The following is a 23,541-nucleotide window of genomic DNA, read 5'->3' on the forward strand; positions in this document are numbered from 1 at the left end:
GGGGAGGGTGGCACCCTCCCTTGATGGAGCAACCAGGAGAGAAAGTTCCTTCTTCTCCCACTGGCTTCCTTGGAGAAAAAGTCCTTGAGTCCGTACTTTCACATCAGCCTGAGAACTTCAGATGAGCACCATGTTTAATCCTGCAGAAACACCAGGCAAAAACCTCCCCTCCCCCTTCAAAGTCAGCCCCTCATGAGAGGCCCAACTCAAGAGAACAACGTTTCAATATAAATAACATGAGGTATGAGCATGGCAAGTTGAAAAGAAAAAAAATATATAGGGAGTTTAACCTGGAATCAAAAACCTAGAGAAGGAAAAGAAAGAAAGTGCCTCTGGAGGGCAAGAAAATGATGGAGGAGCATGTTACAAGGTATCTCTGAAAGCAGACTCTTTGATATCCTTTGTGACTAGTTTCAGTCCCCCTGGCAAGTCCACCTGGTTCCGGAATTAGTGTAAATTGCCAGGTCTGTATAAAACCTGGAGGGAACTGAAAGCTGTCAGTAATATCCAAAAGGGCCTCATAGCCTTATACTGCAGGAACACTTCTCTCAAAGTGGTTTTGGTGCATTTTGGATTCTGCAAGAAACATGTCTACCCATGTCTACTAAAAAAATTTTTTTTGAAGATTTTATTTGTTTATTTGAGAGAGAAAGAGACAGACAGAGCATGAGCAGAGGGAGAGGGAGAAGCAGACTCCCCAATGAGCAGGGAGCCTGATGCAGGGCTCAATCCCAGTACCCTAGGATCATGACCTGAGCCAAAGGCAGATACTTAACTGACTGAGCCACCACCCAGGTGCCCCCCATCACAGAAACTTTAAATATGCTGTGTTCCTTTACTGCAAACATTCTTTTCTGGATTCATCTCTTCCATGACATGTTCTTTGATTAGTCCCACTTGGATTTAATGTTCGTTTTAACCAATATGGATCCTTCTACCATATGCCAGCATGATAGAAGGAGCTGGAGCCCCTGTGGTGAGCGAGATAAATATGGTCCCTGTGCCTTTGAGGTGGTGGCACCTCAAATCAGTCATTATAAGCTGGATGGGTGTTGGGGAAAGAGAGGTCTTCAGTGCTGGGGGAGGGGGGTTTGCGCAAAGCAAGGGTTCCCCTAGCCTGGGGATCAAGGACAGCCTTGAGTGAGAGGAATTATTTGGTAGGAAGCCATTTGATAGTTGTTCTTGTCATGCCAAAGAACTAAATGATCATGCAGCCATAAAGGTTGGTGAACTAGAAGCCTGTGCTTTTGTTCAGCTTTCTGTTGCCAAGTTTGGTTCAGTCAGAAGAGTGAGCCCATGAGACCTGAGTTGCTGAGCTTGGTTTTGGATGTGGGGTGGAAAAAATTCAAACAGAGCGGAACTCACCTCCCACTTAACCAAAGCACCCAGTGAACCTACACCCTCTGTCCCCTCCGTAGTGTTGTCAGACGCCCATGACAATGAGGAACACTTTTAGCTCATGGGCTGCCCTCTAGCACGCACCAACCGACTTCTGCTCCCATCACGAGTGAGACACGTGCTTCCAAGGAGTCCCCAAGTCTGCTCCTGCTCATTGAACTCATTCTCTAATTAAGGTCTTCTACACACACCACTCACCTCCCTGCGCCCTGCACCCCCCAGCCCCAGATCTCTTTCAAGTAAACATCTCAAGCCAACTGCCCTCCTCCCATTCTCTATTGCTACAGCTAATTTTTTAAAAACTTAAATGCAGTCATGTCCCCTGGCTATGAAGATAAGCATGTTTTTAATTGAAACTCTGGATACCAGATTGCAAATCAAGTTCTAAGAGCCAGAACATGTCTCCTGGTGGGTGGCTTAGTTGGTAGTTTACTTGGAGTGTGGACTTGCATATTTTTCATTGTATCCCTGATGCACCCGTATGTACAGAGCGGGCTATCCAGCATATATAGTTTCTCAGTACTGGATGAGCAAGTAAGCAGCTCTCTAGGCCCACTCTGGATTTTGATGCTATAAACATTGGGCTAATTACCCCTGGGCACCTCTGGCCCAAGAAACTGGTTCAGAATATTCCTGGAATGGGAGAGGTGGGCAGGTTCATTTGGGGCTGGCTGATAATTCTAACTCACAACACCATGCTACTCAAACAAATGTTCTTTGAGGGTGTTTATCAAAAATTCAAATCCTAGAGTCCAATTCAGCAAACCCAAAGCGGGGTCCAGAGGTATGGATTTGATAAGCTTCTCAGTTGGTTTCACTATAGATGGTCTCTGGAATTATTGTCCCTGAATTCCCAGAAGTCACGTTTCTATAAATATGTAGGTTTTCAAATCCCAGCCGGATAATATGAACACTGCTATCATTGAAATGCACATTTCCCCCACATTTTAATTTTTCTAGAATTGAGATGTATCTTATAACTGATCACATGTTATAATTCAATTGGCAACATTTTTTTTCTTGGTAATACATAAAATAATAGCACATATTACAGTCTTCAGCATCTTAGGCTTGAGGAAATATGATACTTTGATTGCTGAGTTTATAGTTGATGAAAGAGAAAACACTTCTATTATCCAAAGCTAGAATTTACATATTTATTTTATTTTATTTTTTTCATAGAAGCATTATTTTTTATTCTTTAAATTTTTATTGTTATGTTAATCACCATACATTACAGCATTAGTTTTTAATGTAGTGTTCCATGATTCATTGTTTGTGCATAACACCCAGTGCTCCACGCAGAACGTGCCCTCTTTAATACCCATCACCAGGCTAACCCATCCCCCCACGCCCCTCCCCTCTAGAACCCTCAGTTTGTTTTTCAGAGTCCATCGTCTCTCATGGTTCGTCTCCCCCTCCAATTTACTCCCCTTCCTTCTTGAATTTACATATTTTAGATTTGAATTCCTCCATGCAATGGTTAGGGTAGAAAGCCTATATAAGATTAGCTGTAGTCCGGGGGGAATAAATATTATTCAAACTTACTGAATTCTTGGTCAAAAGATATGAAATACTCTCAAACAAATGCAGGCTATCCATAAAGTTCAAAGACCTTCTAGTAGTATACAGAAAGTGTTCTAAAGGCTGGCTTATATTCTGTAAACAAAACAAGCCTGCTAATAGTAATCAGCTCAAATTGGAGAAAGTCAGGACTCTTACTGCAAAATCTTGAGTCTTAAAATCTTAAGACAGGTTTCCAAGCATACACACAGTGTGGCCAGAATACCATGTATCAGAAAGACAGTCAATCGAATCCTCTGGGGTTTTTATTTCATCACTGAGTTTGAATTTCTGCCCCCAAAACAATTAAATAGGGTGGAAAAGGTTTTCCTGGAAAAGACCAAGCTTTGAAGCATTTCTTCTTCCTCCCCAATTTCTTCTTAAATTATTACCTTTCGTTGAAACTTTCATTTTCACTGGCCTTTTGAAGTACATTTTCATATCTGAAGAGTTTAAGATAGTTTTCTGTCCCCCACCCTTTATTCCTGTACATTTTGTTCTCTTGTCCTTTTGTGTTTTGTGAAATCTGTTATTCTGTTAAGGGTTGGGTTTGGGCAGCAGGGAAAGATTCTAGGCATGTCAATAACTCTGAGGCTGCCTGGCACACTGAAGCATTTTTTTCTTTCCCCCACCATGCCCAGACTGACATTTGACATCAGTCAATGGCCAAGGTCTGAAGAAAGAATATCCTTGAGGTCAAAACCAATGGATTATCCTGGCTCTGATGCTATATTTTAGTTCTCCTCTCTGTGTAATGCAGGGTTCCTCAATAGCAGCATTATTGACATTTTGAACCTGTTAATTCTTTGCTGTGGGAGCTGTCCTGTGCCTTATAGGATGTCTGCCAGTATCCTGGGCCTCTATCCATTAGATGCCACTAGGACCCTCCCCCAGTAACAATAAAAAATATATCCAGACATTGCCAAATGTCACGGGGGGGGGACACACAAAATTGCCCCCAGTTGAGGATCACTGCTGTAATGAACTGGAGACTAGGGAATGTACCTGTCTGTGGTATATCAGCGCAAAACAAATATTCATTTTTTTAAACATAAAGTCTTGATTATTTTTGCATTATAGCTACTAATCCACAGGATTAGCTCGATCCCGGGAGAAAGACAAAGATTCTATCACTTAACTGGTTTTTCAAACTTGTTTTAAAAAATGAGATCTTTAAGTGAATGCATGAATGAAGTCTTTCAGCTTTAGAATATCCAGGGATGTATTTTCATAAATCTAGCTGGGAGCCAGTGGACATAACCCCAGGCAGGGGGGACAGTAGTAATACTGGTATGATTTTAGATATTATCAGTGTTTTGTTGTGCCATTTTTACCCATCTGGCAGGAAACCACAGTCCTGATCTCTCAGAATTCACTGCCAGAACTTTTTCAGGCTTTTGACTCCCCTCTCCCATCAAGACTGAAGTGGCAGAGAGGAGAGGGAGCTTGGTCATTAACTGGAAATGTTGCCCAAATGAAAGGGGAGGGGAGAGGTGTTGGTACACATGTGTGTGCAACATGTACCTACACGACTGTGTGAGATTAGCAGGGGTAGAAGGGATAGCTCCAGACGCCAAGAAAGCAGATGGAGGTGCACGTGTTTGAAGGCTGGGCTTTAGGGGATTGTCTGCTGTCACCTGAGCGCCTTCTGCAAATGCACACCTCGCTGCTGAGGTTATAGTTGAAAGGCCATGTTTTAAAGTCAACCATATTTCTTGAGCTGATGTGTATTACACACCTTCCTGGGATAGAGGTGCAGGAATAGGTAGAAAAGAAAGGGGAGAAAGGTAGCTCATTGAACACCTGCTCTGTAATAAACACTCTTTCATATTTGATGGGTGGATGGATGGATGGATGGATGGATGGATGGATGGTTAGATGAATGAACAAATGAATGTGCCTTTAAGAAAAAAAAGAACTCACTAACTCTAATGTTAAGTATAATGGTAACAGAGCAAGGCACCGTCCCGTTGGCTGAAAAGATTGCCACAACCACTTCAACTTCTGAAGTTTTAGCCTCATGCTGGGCCTGTTCTGCTCACTGCCACAGCAGTGGGATTTGAGGAGATGATTGATGGTCTCTCAGCCATGTCTGGCTGTCTGCTCTTCTGAAAGGAGCTTATAACCAGTGGTGGGCTTGTGTGTGGAGGCCCACCATTCCACCAGCAGCACAAATGAGCCCTGCTCGGCCCAGGCGAGAATACAGGCCCTGCTCTTGGCACCGTTCCTGGAAACGCAGAACAGCCTTCTTTATTCCAGTCTCCAGGCTTCTGGCTAGCAAGGAACACTGCCTGGCTGTGAAGCATTTTATAGGATTATAACGGGTTGTGCTGAAGGCAAGTTCTGAAAGGCACTTTGTGCCATTGCTTTGAGTGAAGCTGACTGTTAGGGCAGTGTTGTTCCTAAGCTCATAAACACACACACAGGCAGGATGGGGAACGCCGGGCTCCTGGGGCCCACTCAGCTGGGCAGCATTGCAGAATTGGACTGGCTTCCCTCACTTGTAACACCAGCCTCAGGGGGTGTGCTTGGGAACCCTCGTGTAGAGCAGCCTGCTTCCTGACAAAGTCTTTGGTCACAGACACCTCTGGTTGGAATCCAGGCAGAGTATCCAAACCCTGAATCTGTTAATGTTGGAGCAGCGCATGACACATGGCAGAGGTTCTGAAGTCAGGGCACAAGGTGGAGATTGCATGGGGTCAAAAATACCTTGAAATCCTCTAAAATGTCTCAAGGACCACATACATGGCTTATGTATACCCCAAATTGCCTGGCTTCAGTTTACAGGCCTTATTGTACCAAAAATATATCTTGAAGCACCAGAACCCTATTTATGGGGGTGAGACATTCATGCTATGAGAAGCTTAGAAGCATCAGACCACCAAGGGAACTCCAGATTCCCATCTTTCCTTCCACACTCTTCTTGGGGCTTATGCCTTTTTTTTTTCCCCAGCACTGTTGAAGTGGTTACTCATCATTAGCAGTCTCTCTCTCCCTCTCTCTCTCTCTTTCTCCCTCTGGTTAGCATGTATAGCAGAAAACACAGAAGTTTCCTGCACATGTGTTATGTGCCATGTGTATTGATTGATTTTTATTGTTCCAAATCCTTTGGGGAGGGGCAAAAAAAATGTTATAAGAGAAAGTAGATATGGCAGCCTTCTCATCAACCAATATGACTATTCTTTGCTCCACAATAGTTGTACTCAAACTTGAGGTTAAAGTCCCCTCTTTTCCATAGGGTTTATTTATTACCACACTGGACTTATGGTACATCAGACTTCCTGCCCAGCCCTGAGGATCCCTCAGTGAGAAGACCAGTTGTAGTTTGCTAGGGTCATTCTTTTCTTCACCTAGTGCTGGAAGTACACTTCCCAACTGGAGGATAAGGCCCAGTGAGCTCCACCAGGGATCTAAGCCTGTCCCTGAAGGGGCTGTTGCTAGCCAGAGTCATCTAGTTGAGATGGTGGGCCTATGGGGGCCAGAAGAGCAGGAAGAAGGGAATGAGGAGCAGGTCCACGTGATTCAGCTCATATCCTCGGCAGCCAGGGGAGCCCTGAATGAGGTGTGTCATTGCCTTTCCTGGCCCTCCTTTGGCTGCAGAATTAATCAGGGGCTGCTTTAGTTGGCTGCCCTTGGAGATAAGGTTCCCTTCATATCCCCACCAAGCTTGGTCAGGCTTACAGGGAGCATCTATGTAAGCTCCCCATCAGCACAGCTTGGGTTAAAAAAATGAAGTTGTGTTTGGGACTATGAGTAGGAAAAATCGATGGTCCAGAGGCATCTTTCTCATCCCAAACATCTTCTTCAATCACCTCCTTCCCACTGCTTTAGGGTATATGTATAATATATATGTTCTCTCTATATAATATATATAAATATATAAATAAATAGGGTGTGTGTGTACATATAAAATATATATAAAGATTTATTTATTTATTTGAGGGGAGCAGGGGCAAAAGGGAGAGCAAATCCTTAAGCAGACTCCCTGTTGAGCATGGAGTCCAACTCAGGACTTGATCCCAGGACCCTGAGATCATGACCTGAGCCAAAATCAAGAGCCAGATGCTTAACCAACTGAGCCACCCAGGTGCTCCAGGGTGTGTGTGTATATATATATTATATATATATATATATATATAATATATATATATATGAGGGGGAAAAAACTTAGGTGCTTTATTCAATTTCAACTGGAACCCACTAATTCAAAAGTTTCCTTTACATGTGTGGCAAAAACAGGGTTAGCAAAACTGGCCAGATAGATTCTCCCTTTTCTGAAGGCAGTTTGTGGACTAGCTGGACAGGAAAGTAGGTGAATTTATTTTATTTTTTTTTAAGATTTTATTTGTTTATTTGAGAGAGAGAGAGAATGAGAGAGAGAGAGCACGAGAGGGAAGAGGGTCAGAGGGAGAAGCAGACTCCCCGCTGAGCAGGGAGCCCGATGCGGGACTCGATCCTGGGACTCCAGGATCATGACCTGAGCCGAAGGCAGTCGCTTAACCAACTGAGCCACCCAGGCGCCCGAAAGTAGGTGAATTTAGTGCCAGGGTGTGGGTTTGGTACCTGGGATGAAAGAGCTATGTATCATGCATGATGTTTCCTGCCTGGAAAGTGGAAACTGGATTCTGGCCTTAGCTGGAAGCAGAGAATACTGAAACAGGGTCTAGATATTTCCATTCCCATTACCTCCTATATACCTAAGAAGTCAAAACAAAAGACATCATCTCTCCAGACCACCACCTGCTGTGGTCATGACTTTGATAGGAGGGAGGAAAAGTTCAACAGTGCAGTCCACAAAATAACTTTTGAGACAATGATCATTTTAATATTTTAAAAAATTAACTTCTAATTTACCAAGTAACACATACACTTTTCTTGTAAAAATTTTAAGAACAAGGGGCGCCTGGGTGGCTCAGTCGTTAAGCGTCTGCCTTCGGCTCAGGTCATGATCCCAGGGTCCTGGGATCGAGTCCCGCATCGGGCTCCCTGCTCAGTGGAGAGCCTGCTTCTCCCTCTCCCTCTGCCTCTGCTTGTGTGCTCTCTCTCTCCTTCTCTGTCAAATAAATAAATAAATAAATAAATAATCTTTAAAAAAAATTTTTTAAGAACAATAGCTGTAAATTTAAAGTTTCCTTTGCTACTTTTAATCCTTTAATCCCAGGTGTACGTTCTGGCACTGATTGCCTCCCCTTAGCCCCAAAGGGACTCATAAGTTTGCTGTGTGTGCATCATTCTGGATGGTTTTCAATGGTATTTACTTACATGTTGCTATAGAAAATACATGGTATTATGTAGCTGTGTTTTCAACATAAATGGTAGGATACTGTGCTTACTCTGCAATTATTCTTTAATTGAATTTAATGCATTGGAGATCTTTCCATGCCACAGCCCTAGACCCCTTCTTTTTGACCGCTGTTGAGTGGGGTTCTGTAAGGAGGAAAATGTATTTAAGCACTCCCTGTTGATAAACATTACAGTTGTTTCCAGTTTGGGGTTTGTTTGTCCCAGACTGGGCTGCAGCAAATGATCTTAGAATTGCCTATCAGACATTTGCAATGTATTTCTCCAATAAGACTTGGTACAGCCAGCCGGCTCACACTGCACAGCTTGACAGACCCTGTCAGATTGCCCTTCTGAGTGGCTGGCTGCCTCTAACCAGCCTCTTCATATTTAAAAATGCGTGCAGAGGAAGGCGCTCAAAGGAAGTCTCTGGAACTGGTGGAAATGTATTTCCTGATGATAGAAGTGGTTACGTGTGAGTGTTTACGTTTGTCAACACTCAACTAACTGTATACTTAAAATGGGCACATCTTACTGTTTATAGATTATACTCCAGTGACGTTCATTTAAAAAAAAAAAAAGTGTGAGGGGAGGCTGGCTGGAAAGAAGGCAAAGCAGAATACCGCCTCTTCTTAACGTGGGCTTTTAAAACGCTCCCTTTTCCTCCGCGGGGCCACCTCTCCCCACCGCCCAGCTTCGCCCCACCTCGGTTCTACCCGCCGCCTCTTCCACCCGCGGAGTGCCAGGGAGTCACTGGGAGCGGGGCCCTGAGCATCCAGCCTGCAAGAAGAAGGGTCCCACGGGAGGTTCGCCCCTCGCGGCCCCGGGCGGTACCTGGGCGCTCCGGGGACGCGTCGGGGCGGGGCCGAGCCGGCGCTCCGCCCCACCCCCCCGTGCCCCACCCCCAGCTGGGCGGGCCCGGCCGAGGCTCCTCCCCGCTTTCGGCCGGAGAGCTGAGTCGGTCCCGCCAGGCAAGAAGCCGGCTGTCAGCCTCCTTACCGACGCTGCCGCCCGGCACCGTGGAGCTGGGGCCCCCTTTCGCCAGGGAGTTTTGTGGTCGCTTCGGGTCAGCGGTGACATCCCAAAGAGCAGGCCCGGCAGCCACCATGGTGGCCAAGGATTACCCTTTCTACCTCACGGTCAAGAGGGCGAACTGCAGCCTGGAGGTACCCCCGGCCAGCAGTCCGGCCAAGGACGCGGAGGTAGGGCCTCCACCTGGACCTCTGGGGGTCTGTTTGTCTCTCTGTCTCGCTCCATCTCTCACTGGCTCCCTCGCTGTGTCAGTCTTCTCAGTGCTTGCATCTCTCATTCAGTGTGTTCCCCCCATCCTCTCTCCTTCCCTGTACCTTTCCCTGTTCCTCCCTCTCTCTCCCTCCCTCCCTCCCTTTCTCTCTCCCTCTCCCTCACTCCCTCTCCCTCTTCCCATTTCTCTCTCTCTCTCTCTCTCTCACACACACACACACACACACACACTCTCTCTCTCTCTCTCTCTCTCTCTCTCTCTCTCTCTCTCTCTCTCCCCCTCCCTCCCTCCCCCTCCCTCCATGTCTCACTCTCTGTCTCTGCCTCCCTTCTGCCCCTTCTCTGTGGATCATCATGAGCCTCCTCTCCTGTCCCTGGCCCTCTTCCTCTTGGCCAGGGAGCAGCTGCCTCTTTGCCCTGGCCTCTCTTGCATCCTGCAAGGCTCTCAGACTGTCAATCTTGTGTCTAGACCTGGCAGAGGGACATTCTCTTACTGTATCCTTAGGCTCAGATGTCATTGAAGAGCTACCTTTTAAGCTTGGGTTTCCTCTTGCCTGGGTTGGGGAGCAAGAGGAGGCCTTTGGGGGCCATCTTACCTGTCAGGCTTGACCTTGCAGCTGTTTGGCAGCAAAGATAGGGCCTGGAACCTCTCTTTGTCATCTGTGGCCAGTGGGGTCATTCAGCTGGGGGTCTGGGGGCTAAATGAGTAATCTGAGTGTCTTGCACATGGATCCTGAAAATGAATTAAACTTGGGGCAGTGGGAAACTGTCTTGGAACACTGGAAACATTTCCCTTTCTGGGAACTTTCTGGTGCCTTGAGGGCGATGTGAGAGAGCCCTCCTGGCTTGTGTTTAACCTTGCCTTTTACTTCTGTGTGTTATATCTCTGGCAAAGAGCTCACTGGTCTTAAAGGTTGGGTTCAGCTAGAGGAGAAAGCATCCTTCTCAGTTTTTGAGGGTCTTAGGGAATATAGTTGCTTCCACTAGACCACAGCTTTGCTGTGGCCGAGCTATAGTGGAACGCACAGGACCCAGCTCATCACTGCTGCTTCGTATGTGTATCTGAGAGATAGTCTGTCCAACCATGACTGGGGAAAGTCTGGAGGCAGATGTGCATCCGACCTTGGTGCAGCTGTCTTGAGGATTCCACCCACCCACCACACTTGGGTCTCCTTAGCTGTGTGCACTTGGCTCACTGAATTATGTATATTCGGGAGGACAGCATCAAAGACTCATTGCCTCTAACAAGAGCTGCTCCAAGCTGACAAGACTCCAAACAGTCTCCAGTTGTAATCAGCTTTCTGTAAGCTGAGCACACTAACTTCTCACCCCCACCCCCACCCCACACTCCAGCTCAGTTGTGTATTTTCACAAAGAGTTTTTGTTCCCAGCAGCTGTGGAAGTGTAATGGTCTTAATGGTGTTTGGACTCTTTTTAAAGTTTTGACGAGATAGCACCAGCATAGAATTCAGGTTGTGCAGGCTTGGAATGGATCTAATGATTTTTCAGTAGGAACTTCATAATTTAATGAATGTAGGAGCAGTGAAGCTAGTATCCTCTCAAACTCCCTTTGGAAGGAAGCAAAGCATAACCAAATTGAATTAATAAATTGAAATGGATCAAAGGAAAGAATAGTGAGAATAGCTCTGGACTCTAGTCCCTTCTTGCTTTCCCTTAGTCCTATGTTTTCTGAGTAGTTCAGTTAAAAGCTTAGGTAAAACTCATCTGCTTGATCTTTTCTTATTATTATACTTAGAATAGAAATATATCTGTATATCACAAATGTGATGAAAGAAATGTATCACCAAATGTCAAATATTAATTTTCTTCATGTTAGCCAAATCCAAATTACAAAATGTGACTTGTTTTCCTTTTATGGGGATGTCCTGGTATGGAAGTAAGGATGGGGGAGGAACAATTTTTGAAATGATAAATATTTTTCAGTTATCCCCATTGAGTGTTTTCTGTGTATGTGTGCACTTTAAATCAGGGAAGTATCGTGTATGCTCTATACATCTTGAGGCAGAGATGTCCAGTCCAGTGCATCTCCTAGCTTCATTTTCTGGTAATGACAAATAGGCGAAGTTGGAAAAAGAAACTGAAGTTGAGTGTAGGGGGTAGTTTTCTGGTTTCCCTGTCCATGCAAAAGACAGTCAACCCTTGTAGGCCTTACTTCTCCATCAGCAATTAACTAAAATATATTTTCTACCAGCAGGTGTCATCAGTATTTGTAAGTGTTTAAAGAACAGCATACCCTGGTAGGCCTTTTGAAAAACATGATTATATACATGTTTATAAATTAGGCACTGACTGTTAATTCCTATGAAAGTAATTTTTTAAGATTGATGATTTTTTTTTCCAAAAAGAAGGTGGGTTATAAAGAGAAGGACTGGCTTATCCAAAGTACTTTTTGACCTTCAAAGGCAGTTGCAGCAAAGCACCTGTGCCCTTTAGACATATAATGGCTTTTCCTTAGGAATTTGCTATGGGGAGGAGCACTGCATGGGCAAGTGCCTTCTAGCATGGTTGCAGCAGGCGTGCTGGGGAAAGCCACTTAAGGAAAGGCTTGTGGAGAAGGGGTTGGTGTGTAGTGATGTGCATTTAATACCATACACTTGAGTGAAAAATGTGCAACAACAAACATTCTCTTAAATGCAAATTGTAACTAAAGTTCTACTTGGGATTTAAGTGCTTTGTAATTTTCTTAATTTCAGTGATAATTTCCAGTGAAAGAAAAAAGGTGATATATTTATATTTAAAAATTACTTTCTTTAAAATATTTATTTTAAACACTGATAGTATTCTACATGGATTATGATATTAATATAATACTGCTTCCTAATCTGGTATTTCTTTATGGCATAGATGTAGGAGTTGGGTTGCAAGTGTTTAACCAAAACCAGCTAGATTCTTCTACCTCTGATCATTAACTATGAAATCCAAGGAGCTTAGTTCATTTTAGTCCATGGCTCTCGACTTTCACAGAAAAGCATGGTATCACGTGAGCATGGTTAAGCTTGCTTCTTCTGATCACTGATGTAGCTTCACTTAATTTATGTTTTGCTTATTTCCATGGCAGGAAGGACTGGTCCTTCCAGGCATGTTAACTGCTCTGAACACCTGATCAAGTTACTAGAAGGAAAGCTGTTAGCGCTTAATGAATCACGCTGATTGTAAGTTAAAAGTCACTATTTCCACACGGGGAGGTTCACTTTTAAAGAAAGAAGGCTCTGGGGCGCCTGGGTGGCTCAGTCGGTTAACTATCCGACTCTTGATTTCAGCTCAGGTCATGATCTCAGGATCATTAGATCGAGCCCCGCATCTGGCTCTGCACTCAGCGTGGAGTCTGCTTGGGATTCTCTCTCTGTCTCTCCCACACCCTCTTCACACCCAATCAATCAATCAATAAAATCGTAAAAAAAAAAAAAAAGAAAGCTCAAATGAGTGGATATGTTGACTAAGGATGCTGGAGTCTCGTAAGAAGATTTTAAGAGTTTGGGGTCCATTTCATTTTTAATGAAAATACAAAGAGATGTTTCCATTATTTTCTTTCTAAGAATAGATCTGACAATTTGAAGGACAGCTCATTTTTGGTTTTAAGGTTCACTATCCCAGATGTTGGTTAGAGTTAGGCCAGATTTAGTGAGCAGTATTTGTAATCATTGCCTTTGTCTCTCAAAAGTGTGTGTTCTGATTTTGACTCCTCCAGGAGCCTTGTGTGGCCCTTGGGATGACATGTACCTAGAAATGACAGAGTTCTATTCCTTTTGAAGTGCCACATCTAGTGTCTCACTTGAGACCATAACCATGTTGTAGGGTTAACAGAAAGCACATACTTTTCTCCTTACTTTATGAATAAACACACTGAGGGGAGGTGACTTGCAGAAAGCCACGAAGAAAATCAGTAGCTGAACCAAGATCCAGTGCCAGGTTTCCTAATGGATTTAGTCCAACATTTCATACCAGCATACTTTGTGGCACATAAGTGTGTTTACCTCTGTGAAGAAAAAGGGAGCGGAATGAAAACTTAACAGATGTGTAAAATGCTTTAAAATATTTTCTTTTAAATATATAATCATGAGTACTTTATGTAACTGGGGAAGTACTTTTAAAGCTTCAGCTTTAAAGGGTAAGGTGAACCCTGTGCCCCTGCCATAATTTGTGCCCCAGTAAGTCCACATGTGGACTTGAAAATTGTATGCATCTGGGGCTATACTCCTTGCATGTCAGCTGGAGAGCTAAAGGAGTCAAATAGTTTCCAGTAATTTATACATTTCTTGGAATCTATATCATATAATGTTGAACTGAAAGTATATACAACTAACTGCATGGAAATAGTTCTGAGGAGTTATTGCAGTTGAATCCTGGTATTTCTTCAAGTGACCAAATAAGTAGAGTCCATGAATCATTTGACTTCTTGTCTTGCTGGGAAGGGAGCAACATGGAGTTACATAGGCAAAGGCCATCGCTTGCTGATAGGATCTGGTTATGGTCATCCAGCCCATGATTCTGAGGCTTGTTCACATGGGATCTTGCGGGGTCTTGGGCCTCCAGGATAGGATGTACCTGAACTAGGAATAGGTCTATTAAAGGAAAACATGTTGACTTTACACATGTACATTTGAGGATGTTTAGGGTATCAACTCTGGACTGAGCCCTAATGTCATCTCCACTACCTGCTTAGCTACTCTGTCCTAGCTACACCTCCACAAGCTGCTCTGCCTCTCTAAGCCCTGTTTTCCTCAGTGGTAAAATGGGGATGATGAGCGTTCTACCTGCTAGGGTCATAGTGAGGGCCAATGAGATGTCTCACGTACAGTGCTTAGTCCAGTGCTTGGCACATAATAAGTGTTCAATAAGTATCATCATCATCATCATCAAGACTTCTGAATCTTGAAAAGATTTCCCACACAGTTTTAATTAATGATCACTATCCTAAATTTTCTGAGTGCTGTTTTGTGCCCAGCAGGGCATTAGGGGCCCCTTACTGTAGGTCCGCTCTTTATCCCCACAACAATCCTATGAGGTTGGTGTACTTGTTCCTTTTTATAGAAGAAGCAACTGATGATTGAGCTCTGAGGCTCTGAGGCTCAGAGCTGGGCGGTAGCCTTTCTAGGATGGCTGAGCTACTAGGTGGAGGAGCCAAGATTCACACCCCCTCCGACCCTGCGGTCTATACTTTGCCAACCACATCGCATTGCATCTAAATGACTAAATCACTGGTCTTCTCACCACAGAACACATGAAAGATGAATGCGCCTGCTGGAGCAAATAACCTTGAAGTCAAAAGCCTACTTTTTCCTGAGTGTCTGGATGGGAGACCCCACCATTACTCAGTGTTTCTGCCAGGCCACTTCATAGAATGGCTACAACCCAAAGGAATGGGAATTGCAAGCCTCCATTTGGGAGGGTTTTGGTAACTTCCATTCTGTGTTTCTCAACACCAAAGAGCTGGTCTTTGGCAGAATTCCGCATGCTCAGCTCTGTGGAGGTGACACCGTTAGTTCTGCAATTAGTCATTTTGCTTATCTACATTAACCACCAGACTTCCACCTAAACCAATAACTGGAAGGCCCTGACTTCCATCTGGATACTTGCAAATTGTGTCATTTTCTCAAGACACTTTGCAATTGCCTGTAAAATCCTGGACTGGTGCCACTGTTTTCATAACAACTGAATGAAAATAAATTACTGATCATATCCTAATTTTGCAAAGCCCTGTGCACATGTAATTGTTATTAATGGCATGTGTATATCTAGAAGGGCTACTTCATTTGTGATGTATGTGTGCAGTTGCCTTCCATAATTTGTCAGTGTTGGTAATGTGTACAGGTCACACATGAAATGAGGAAATTGCTGTGATTGCATTGCCATTTATTTTTGTATTGACTCATGGACTGTCAAGAATGAAGGCCAGTGGTTTCTAATGCCTTCCATTTTTTATGAATTGACACCCGTTATTAGCTTAGAAGAGGCTATGTCACACGTTAATCAAGAAAGGCTTCTGAACCTTCTACTGGCTGGGAAAGGAGTGGTTCTTTTTAAGTCTAGAAACACTTGTGTCTGGACCTTCTGTGTTTGAGCCATTGTGTTCTTTTGTGAGAAGGCGGCCCTGATTATTACTAAACTTCAATTAATTGGAGCAGAACCAGAAATCTTAACGGTAAATTCCCTGGATATTTTTTTTTTCTTTCCTCCTCTGGCTCTTAAGATGAGGAGGCAAGGAGTAGCAAAACAAGCTTTTTTTTCCCGGGGATTTATGAAACAAACAAACAAAACTAGCCTCCAGGAAATGACCCAGGGTCATGCATTTGAGAACCTTAGAGTAGGAAAGGCCTGTTAAGGATATGGATGGAGCCCAGTGCTAACCCGCTGCTGGATCCATTCGATCTCTGCTTAAACATCTCCAGAGACAGAGAGCTCATTACCTTCTGAGTCTGTACATTCTGTCTTTGTTCAGTGTGGATCATGAAAGAATCCTCTCTTAATTGTAACATTGCTCTCTACAACTGAATAATTATACAGTAATACTTTCTCATGTGTTATCTCCCTAAATATTTGAAAACTGCTCTCTCTCCCCATCTATTCCCACTCTGCACACACACATGCATGTGTATGTGTGTGTGCATGCGTGCGTGCGCGCGCACACACACACACACACACACACACACACACACACACACTTCCCCCAGGTGCTTGTTTCTCTTGGCTAGATGTCCTGGTTCCTCTCAGTTTTCCAAATGGGACATACTGTCCAATCTCTTTCTCTTCCTTGCTTGTTTCCACTGGGCATCCTCAGTGTGCTTGGAAATCTTGAGTATTGATCAGCCCACAGACACACTGTATAATGCTATATCAACAAACAAGGTGTCTTTTATGTTTAATGTGCTTCCTTAGGCAAGAAAAGTAGACTCATATATTGAACAAGACTTTTGAATTAGAGATGACCGACTGAAAATTAATCTTTGTCATATAAGTAATTTATACAGATGCAAAAGGACCTTCCAAGGTGTCCATTGATAAGTGAGCAAAAAGACACTAATAGGTAGTTTACACAGAAGGAACTGTGAAAGTAAACATTATTTAAATGCTCACTCTAGTAGAAATTATAGAAATGAAATGGTAAATAATAATAGGTGCTGTTTCATACCTACTTGACATCACAAATATCTTAAAGACATGATAGAACCCAGTCCTGGGGATGTTGCAGGGAAATAACATGCATCTGTGGGGAAGGAGAGTACTCTTCAGTGTATATTAAAACACAAAAAAAGGTTCAAATCTCTGGACCCGGTATTCCAGCTCTCAGGGGGAATAATGCCATGTGTCCAGAGTTGTTCATAATGATATTATTTGCAAGAATGATCATTTTGCATGCTTGTGCATTTTATAAGCTTCAAAGCATTTTTATATTCTTTTCCTCACCTGAGTATAATTATCCCCATTTTAAAGGTGAGGATACTAAGAATCAGAGAAATTCAGTAATTTTCCCAGGATTACACCACTGAGCATGGCAGAGCTGAAGCTTGAAGTCCGGTTGTCTCATTTCAGGTTAGCATCCTTTCCTGTTTGTTTATAACAGACAGAAAAGCCAACAACCTCTCTGACCTATAGTGAGGGGATGACCCCATGTACCATGGCCTCTGCTACAGGGGTCAGTGGCATCATTTGAGCCATTACACACTAGCCAACAGAAATGCCTTACTGTTCTTGTAAAAAATAAAAAGGAAAAAAGTTGAGCATAATTACACACATGATATAATCCATTTAAGTGTCTACGCAAGCACATGGGATGTAGGGAAGTCAGGAAAGGGATGTTTCTATCAGCATCCCCTGTCCCTCTCTCACCAAGCTCCCTAAATTCACAGCAGTGTCGCCCTGTGTTCAAATAGCAGGCAGGTGTTTTCACATGTATGATCTCCTTTGAACCTTGCACTGGTTGAGGACGCTGAGCAAGGCAAGGACTGTCCTCTTTGTTTGTCAACCGAAGAAACAGAGATTCAGAGAGATTAGGAGGCAGGGCCGAAACGTCGGGCCCTCCTTGCCCAGCCTTGACCTCTTGGCACACCACAGTGTTGGCTTAACCCAGTCATGTTCCTGAGTGAAGTTGGTAAGCAGCGCTATTTTGGGGGTGTTCAAAGTGAACCCCATTAAACTTACTGCATGCAGAGATCTCACCTGAGAGCCAGTGGACTGGTGGGCCCATCCCGTGGCCTGCACACCAGATTCAAGTGCAAAGCCTGCTTTATAGTTGATGTGTGATCACTATTAAACAAGAAGCCCACAAAAAATGGATAGACAGAAACTTCTGTACATGTAGATGACATCCCTTAAAATGATGTCTTCCTGGGCTCTGCAGATCTAATGTTTGCAGCAGAAGCGATAATTAAAGGGTAAGGAGAAATAGAGCATTTCCCCGGAGGGGACGGTTTCCGTGGATACCACGAGAAGTTGGCAACCTGAGTGAAATAAAACCGAGAGCCTATGTCAGGACCTTGAAAAAAATATATAAAGTTAAATGTTCAGCCGGTGCCACCATTGTCAGATTTGGAAGGTTGAAGTCTTCCTGGAGGAAGAAGCCTCAGAAGGGAATAGGGAAGCAGCCAGTGGGTGGAAAAAGAAGGAGCTACAGGCCTGATACCTCAGGGGGACAAGTGATTAAGTCTTTCCTCTGTGTGCTCTCTGGCCCCAGCACAAGGCCAGTGCAAGCGTCCCTCTCAAGTGTCTTATCTTACATTGAAATGCTAACATTTCATAATCCCCAAATGACGCAGGCATGTCAAGAAGGACCCCAGGCAAATACAGAGAAGATAATTAAAGGTCACTGGTGAAGACTCTTCTTATGTTTGACTTCGCACAGGTTGGGGAAGGGTGCGCACGGCTCATCAGTATCCTGTTAGGTTTTGGGGTCTTGTTCGTTCTCACACACCTTCAGCCATTCTCTTTGCTGGTTGGTGTTTTCCTTGGGTGCTTCAGGGGTGTGGTCTTGCCAAGGGGGTCTGAAACCACTGCGAAGGAAACAGACTTGTTTCCTACAAGAGGACAGAAATTGATGGTAACTTAAGTGTTAGCCACAGACACATGGTGAGAAGTCACCTTCCGCCTCAGCTGTTTGATGGTGACTTAAATTGCACAGCTTTGAAAGAGAGCGCATCTGAAGACCGGCCTGGTTTTCTCTTGTTAGTTTCTGAATGCTGTACGTCCACTCTCTAAGGGCCGAGGAGAGTGAGCTTTGTTCTGGCTCAGCATCAAGGAATGGGGACTTGCTTTGGACGACTCTTAAAATGCTTAAATCTGAATTTCTTCGGCAGCATTTGTTTCTAAGCTGGTTCTTCCAAGAGCCTCCCTACTAGCTGGGGACAGGACCCAAGGAGGCTCAAGGGACCTCAGAGTCTTTATTTCTGGAATGAGAAGACTGGCTCAGATCACTTTTTTCCAAGAAGGTGGGATTCGTACCATTTGTAGTAGCCTGAATGATAACCAGGGACAAGGGCATCCAGAGATAAGACACCCAATCATTTTGAATCACTTTCTCTTTTCAGTTCTCTGCCTGTCCTTCTGCTCCCCCAACCCTTCTGATCATGCCGAGGCGAAAATCTTAGTTTGGAGCTGAGTTTGGAGCTAGTATGTCTTGAACACCTTTCTGTCACTTGCTAGTCCCCCCTTTTTAACAAAGCTCAGGCCTCAGGCTTAGAAGCTTCAGACAGGCGGGAGCATCTAGTAAGAACTTAACAATAGGGTTCATATTTTCAAGTCAGTTTCTATTTATGGCAGATGCAGTGTTTGTTTCTATCATATGGCTACTTAAGTAAAAGGTGAGTAATTTAAGGAAACATTGACTATGTAATAGTTCAGGTGGTATATACATTGGCAAAAAAAAATTGTCAGCAATGGTAGCGAGAGTTTGGAAACAGCATTTCGTGTGTTCTGAGGGTTTTTCTATGGCCAAAGCTCTGCGGCAATAGGTTCCCAAGTTTGGATACAGCTGCTTACAGACTAAACCTTAAATCTGGACTTCGAACATAGGACCCAGATTTCAGATATTAATATTTTTAAACAGATAAAGATGGGCTTTAATATGTCATAGAAAATTATCCTGGACTAGATGTTAGCAAATTAAAAAAAAAAATTGGATTTCTCTTCTAAGAACAAAAATCTTTTTTTTCTTTTCAAAGCTTCAAAGTTCCCAAGTTCCAGCTGAAATCATTTAACACATCCTCTTTCCTTTCCCCTTCACCCTGAGGGAAGGATTGGGCAAGATTGCATTTTAATTTGGGGCAGACCCCGAGTGTGGTGGTTAGGAACTTGGATTTGAGGGGTAGACTGAGCCAAGTCTGAATCCCAAGTTGGCCATCTGGAGCCAGAAGACCTTGGACAGTGATTCATCCTCTAAAGCCTCCGTTTCCTTATCTCTAAATGAGAATTTCCAAGGGACCTGTGAAAACGAATGAGCTTACAAAGGGATTCCACAGAGCAAGTGTTCCGCAGATCATTAGCAACAACAGCATCATCTATTTTCAGTGTACATCAGCTGAGTGGAAGCTGTGGCTGATCATCTCTATCAAGGGGTCTGCTGGGAGGTCACTCTTTCCTTTGTAGGAAATACCCACCCAATTTCCCAGGGATTCGAGTTGGCACTGGCCATTATTTTTTTAAAAAACAAAAGATGTTCCAAGCACACTGGCAAGATTCACGTTCATTCCTGCCAGGCAGGATGAAAAAAAAACCTAGTATGGTTTTCTAATGTTCCCAGAATGACTTTCAAGCAGGGAGTGGGGTGTGAGCTCAGGGTAGAGAGGCACCCTGGTCATGGGAGATGAAGAGCCTGTCATCCATCCCTAAGGCTGGCTCCCATCTGACACACATCATCTGGGAATCTTAACCAAGCTCCAGCCGCAGGGACAGACCCAGTTCAGGTGAGGAGGTTTAGGTTGCTTTGAGAGTTCTTCCTGCCCTATTCATTAGCAGTGTGCTTTAATTATAAATAGATCCTTTGTTAGAAATGTGGGGAAATTCCATAGCATGATGGCTACAACTTGGTGAAGAGCCAAACAACTAAAAATGACCCCCAATGCTCTTTGATTGTCAGTAAATATTTATTGAGACCAGACTCTACCTAACAGTTTCTCTTGAGTATAAAAGAGAAAGGCATGCTTTCTGTCCTCAAGGAACTTGTACTTGAGTTGGACCGAGTCATTCAGAACCCTAACAAACAGACAGTGATTGTCAATCAGGGAGGGAGGGATGGGGAAGCAGGCAATCTCGCTGGGGATTTTGACAGACTGCGAGGGGGGCAGTACTGGGAGGTGGTCATCCAGTGAGCCCCCTGATGCTGGATGCGTACACACCATTCCCCAGTTGTGCCTTAACAGAGACACTGCCCACTGGGGGCACATGAGCAGGGCACCTGAGCCTGGCTGGACGCTCTAAGATGCTGGGGGGGGGGGGGAAGGGAGGAAGACAGGAGGGGCTGCTGATTCCAGAGTGACAGGGCTTGAATGTGGAATGAACAGCTTCAAATTTTCAGCTTCCTGCCTCAGTCTCCATTGTCCTGCCTCTACCCTCTTTTATTTCCCATAGGGCTTAGGAAAGGAGCAGGCTGTGGTTCAGATCACCGATCTTGCTGAGGAGCTGCCTTGGGCTCAGTCCTGGCTCTGCCACTGGCTGTGTAACCTTAGGAAAGGTTCTTAAACCCTCTGAGCCTCAGTCGCCTGTTTTGTGAAATGGGTATATTAATAGTACTAACTTAAGAGAAATCAAGGAAATCGTGCGTAGAGAGCGCTTTGGCACAGCCTGGCATGAAGTCATTGTCAGTCTTGTTGCTATTATGTTATAAGAGGAAGTTGTGTATCCCGGGAAGCTGGTGTGGGGGTGGCAGGAAAGCCTTTCAAGTGAGGTAGATTTGAATTTGAATTTCAGCTCTTACTGGGTATGACTTGGGGCAAGTCACATTACTTCTCTGAACACCCGCTTCCTCTTTTATTAAATGAGGTGATGGGGTTGCTATATCGTATAGATGAGTGTGTGTGAGCCAACACCTGGCATGGGGTGACTCCATGGCTCTTGGTACCTTCTCCTCCCCTCCTAGGGGTCTCCCATTGTCTAGCACTTCCTTCTCTATTTGACAGAAGGGATGAGTCACACCTGGGTCAGGTGTGGGACGACTTCTGCTTCTAAAAAATTGCCAGAATCTGTGAGTAGGTAGGGAACCTGGCAGCATGTAATTTAATAACAATTCTGGAGGCTTTGCAGGGTTTGTGGCCCCTGACACCTCTCCGTGCAGCCCTGCTTTATAAATTCAGGAGCAGTCCCAGACCCTCACTCCTAAATGGTGGGGCAGAGGAGCGAGCACCTGGCCAGTGAGACTTTCCCTCCATCCCTTAGGTGTCCTTAGGGAAACTTCTCTAGGGAAATCTTGTCAGGTTAGACCCCACGTGGTCTTCCAAAGGAACCCTCCCATCTGTAGATGGCCTGAGCTGAAGACTCATCGGAACTTCGCCCCTTTCTGCCACGAAAAATAACATTTTTCTTTTACCACAAAACTGCCTTTGTCTTTTCTGGAAACTCTTACTGGCATCCCTTACCACTGAATCTCCAATGGCTAAACCAACATTCTTTACGAAACCAAACAGTCAAATCACAGGTTTGTATCTACTTCATTTCTTTTAAGTCAACTGCATTGTCTATTCATTTTCTCTCTTGTGACTTTGTAATTGAAATAAGCTGCAAGTGACGTGGGGAGCAGAGCAGGTCTCTGAGGCTTCTGCCTCCTTTGTCATGCATGGTACACTCTTTTTCAAATCTGCAGGCTTCTGAATTTTAATACGCTGTAGATAATGATACATCTGGTTGCATATTAATTGCTCAGAGTTAGAAATAACACATAATCACTGTGTTTCAAGGTTGCCAATGCATAGCACTGAGAGCCAGTGTTTGTTATGAGTCTTTGGAAAAATCCATTGTTAGTGGGCATTTCTTTATTCCTGTCATTAAAAATGTGCTACAGAATGAAAACTGTCTCAAGTAAAGTTAGTCTTGTGTTCTGTGTGTGTGTACGGTACACACACGTACACACGCATGCACGCACAGGCGCACGCACACACACACATCTCCCAGGGGATAACATTTTGAGGCTATCCATGTGCTCAGTGGGGGTGTGTGGGCCAACAGAAAGGCCATATGAATCCATTATAGATTACCTACCTCACAGCTTCCTGAACAGCATGCTTTGTACCTTATTTTTCTACATACCATTGCTCAGTGGATGGTAAGTGTCAGCAGAGAGCTGCAAACAGGAAAGTTTAAAATTTATTTTATTTTATTCCCCAATTCAGTCAATCCCTTATGGCTGTGCCACTGGTAGCTTTTTCCATTTTGAATAATCAGATTTCAGTGTATTCTGTTCTCAGTTGAGAGAGACTGTTCTAAAACCCCCAGGTGCAGTGTTCCCTGGTTCTGACTGGAGGCATGTACTGTTGAGGATGCACGTGAACCCAGTGATTTGAAGGGATAAATTGTGCTAGGAGGGACAGCTGGGGGGGTAACCAGAGAGTGTGGCAAATGTAGTTTATGATTCTCTCTGGAGGCCACATTTCTGCAAGTCTCATCTGCTCAGATATTGTTCTTGTCAAAAACAGGAGCTGACTGGGCCACAAGAGAAGGGGGTCCATGTTCTCATCCTGCTGACACCGTGCCCTTGGTCAGATATCCCTGTAGGTTTTACCCAGCAGGTGTATGTGGGTTCCCTGGTCCCAGCTTAGTCTTCAATCAGATGGCAGACCTGGTTGTCAGCTTTGCTTGCCTGAGACATGTTTGATTATCCCATATTCAGCAGGAACAGTCTGTCCTTCCTTTGGGACATTGAGATTAAGATCTGAGCATCTTTTTTTTTTTTGTACCTTTTTTTCCGGTTTCTGGGAAACAAAGCTAATGCTGAGCTTCAAAGGACAATAGGTGGATGAAAAAGAGAAAAGACATGCCAGTGGGTCTGTATGGTCCTTTCTGGAAGCCCAAGGTAGCTTGTTATTTGGGGGAGAAATTCCACCTTGCTCATCTGAC

The 23,541-nt window shown here is 44.3% G+C and overlaps 1 protein-coding gene across 3 annotated transcripts in view; it reads left to right on the plus strand.

The window, feature by feature from the left end:
• ARHGEF3 (Rho guanine nucleotide exchange factor 3) overlaps positions 1-23,541 on the plus strand; it is a 309,795-nt gene that overhangs the window by 229,401 nt on the left and 56,853 nt on the right. The window contains exon 1 of one of the 3 annotated variants that reach the window (XM_028110364.2): positions 9,198-9,443. The exons of the other annotated variants lie outside the window; for them this stretch is intronic. Within the exon in view, the coding sequence (XP_027966165.1) occupies positions 9,348-9,443 (96 nt within the window). The 5' untranslated portion in view covers positions 9,198-9,347. Of the gene's footprint in view, positions 1-9,197; positions 9,444-23,541 lie in introns of those variants that run through there. 3 annotated transcript variants of the gene reach the window in all.

Source organism: Eumetopias jubatus, unplaced genomic scaffold, assembly GCF_037043125.1.
Source record: "Eumetopias jubatus isolate StellerSeaLion01/CBP00866 unplaced genomic scaffold, mEumJub1_p1.0 scaffold_1, whole genome shotgun sequence".
NCBI classification, from domain to species: domain Eukaryota; kingdom Metazoa; phylum Chordata; class Mammalia; order Carnivora; family Otariidae; genus Eumetopias; species Eumetopias jubatus.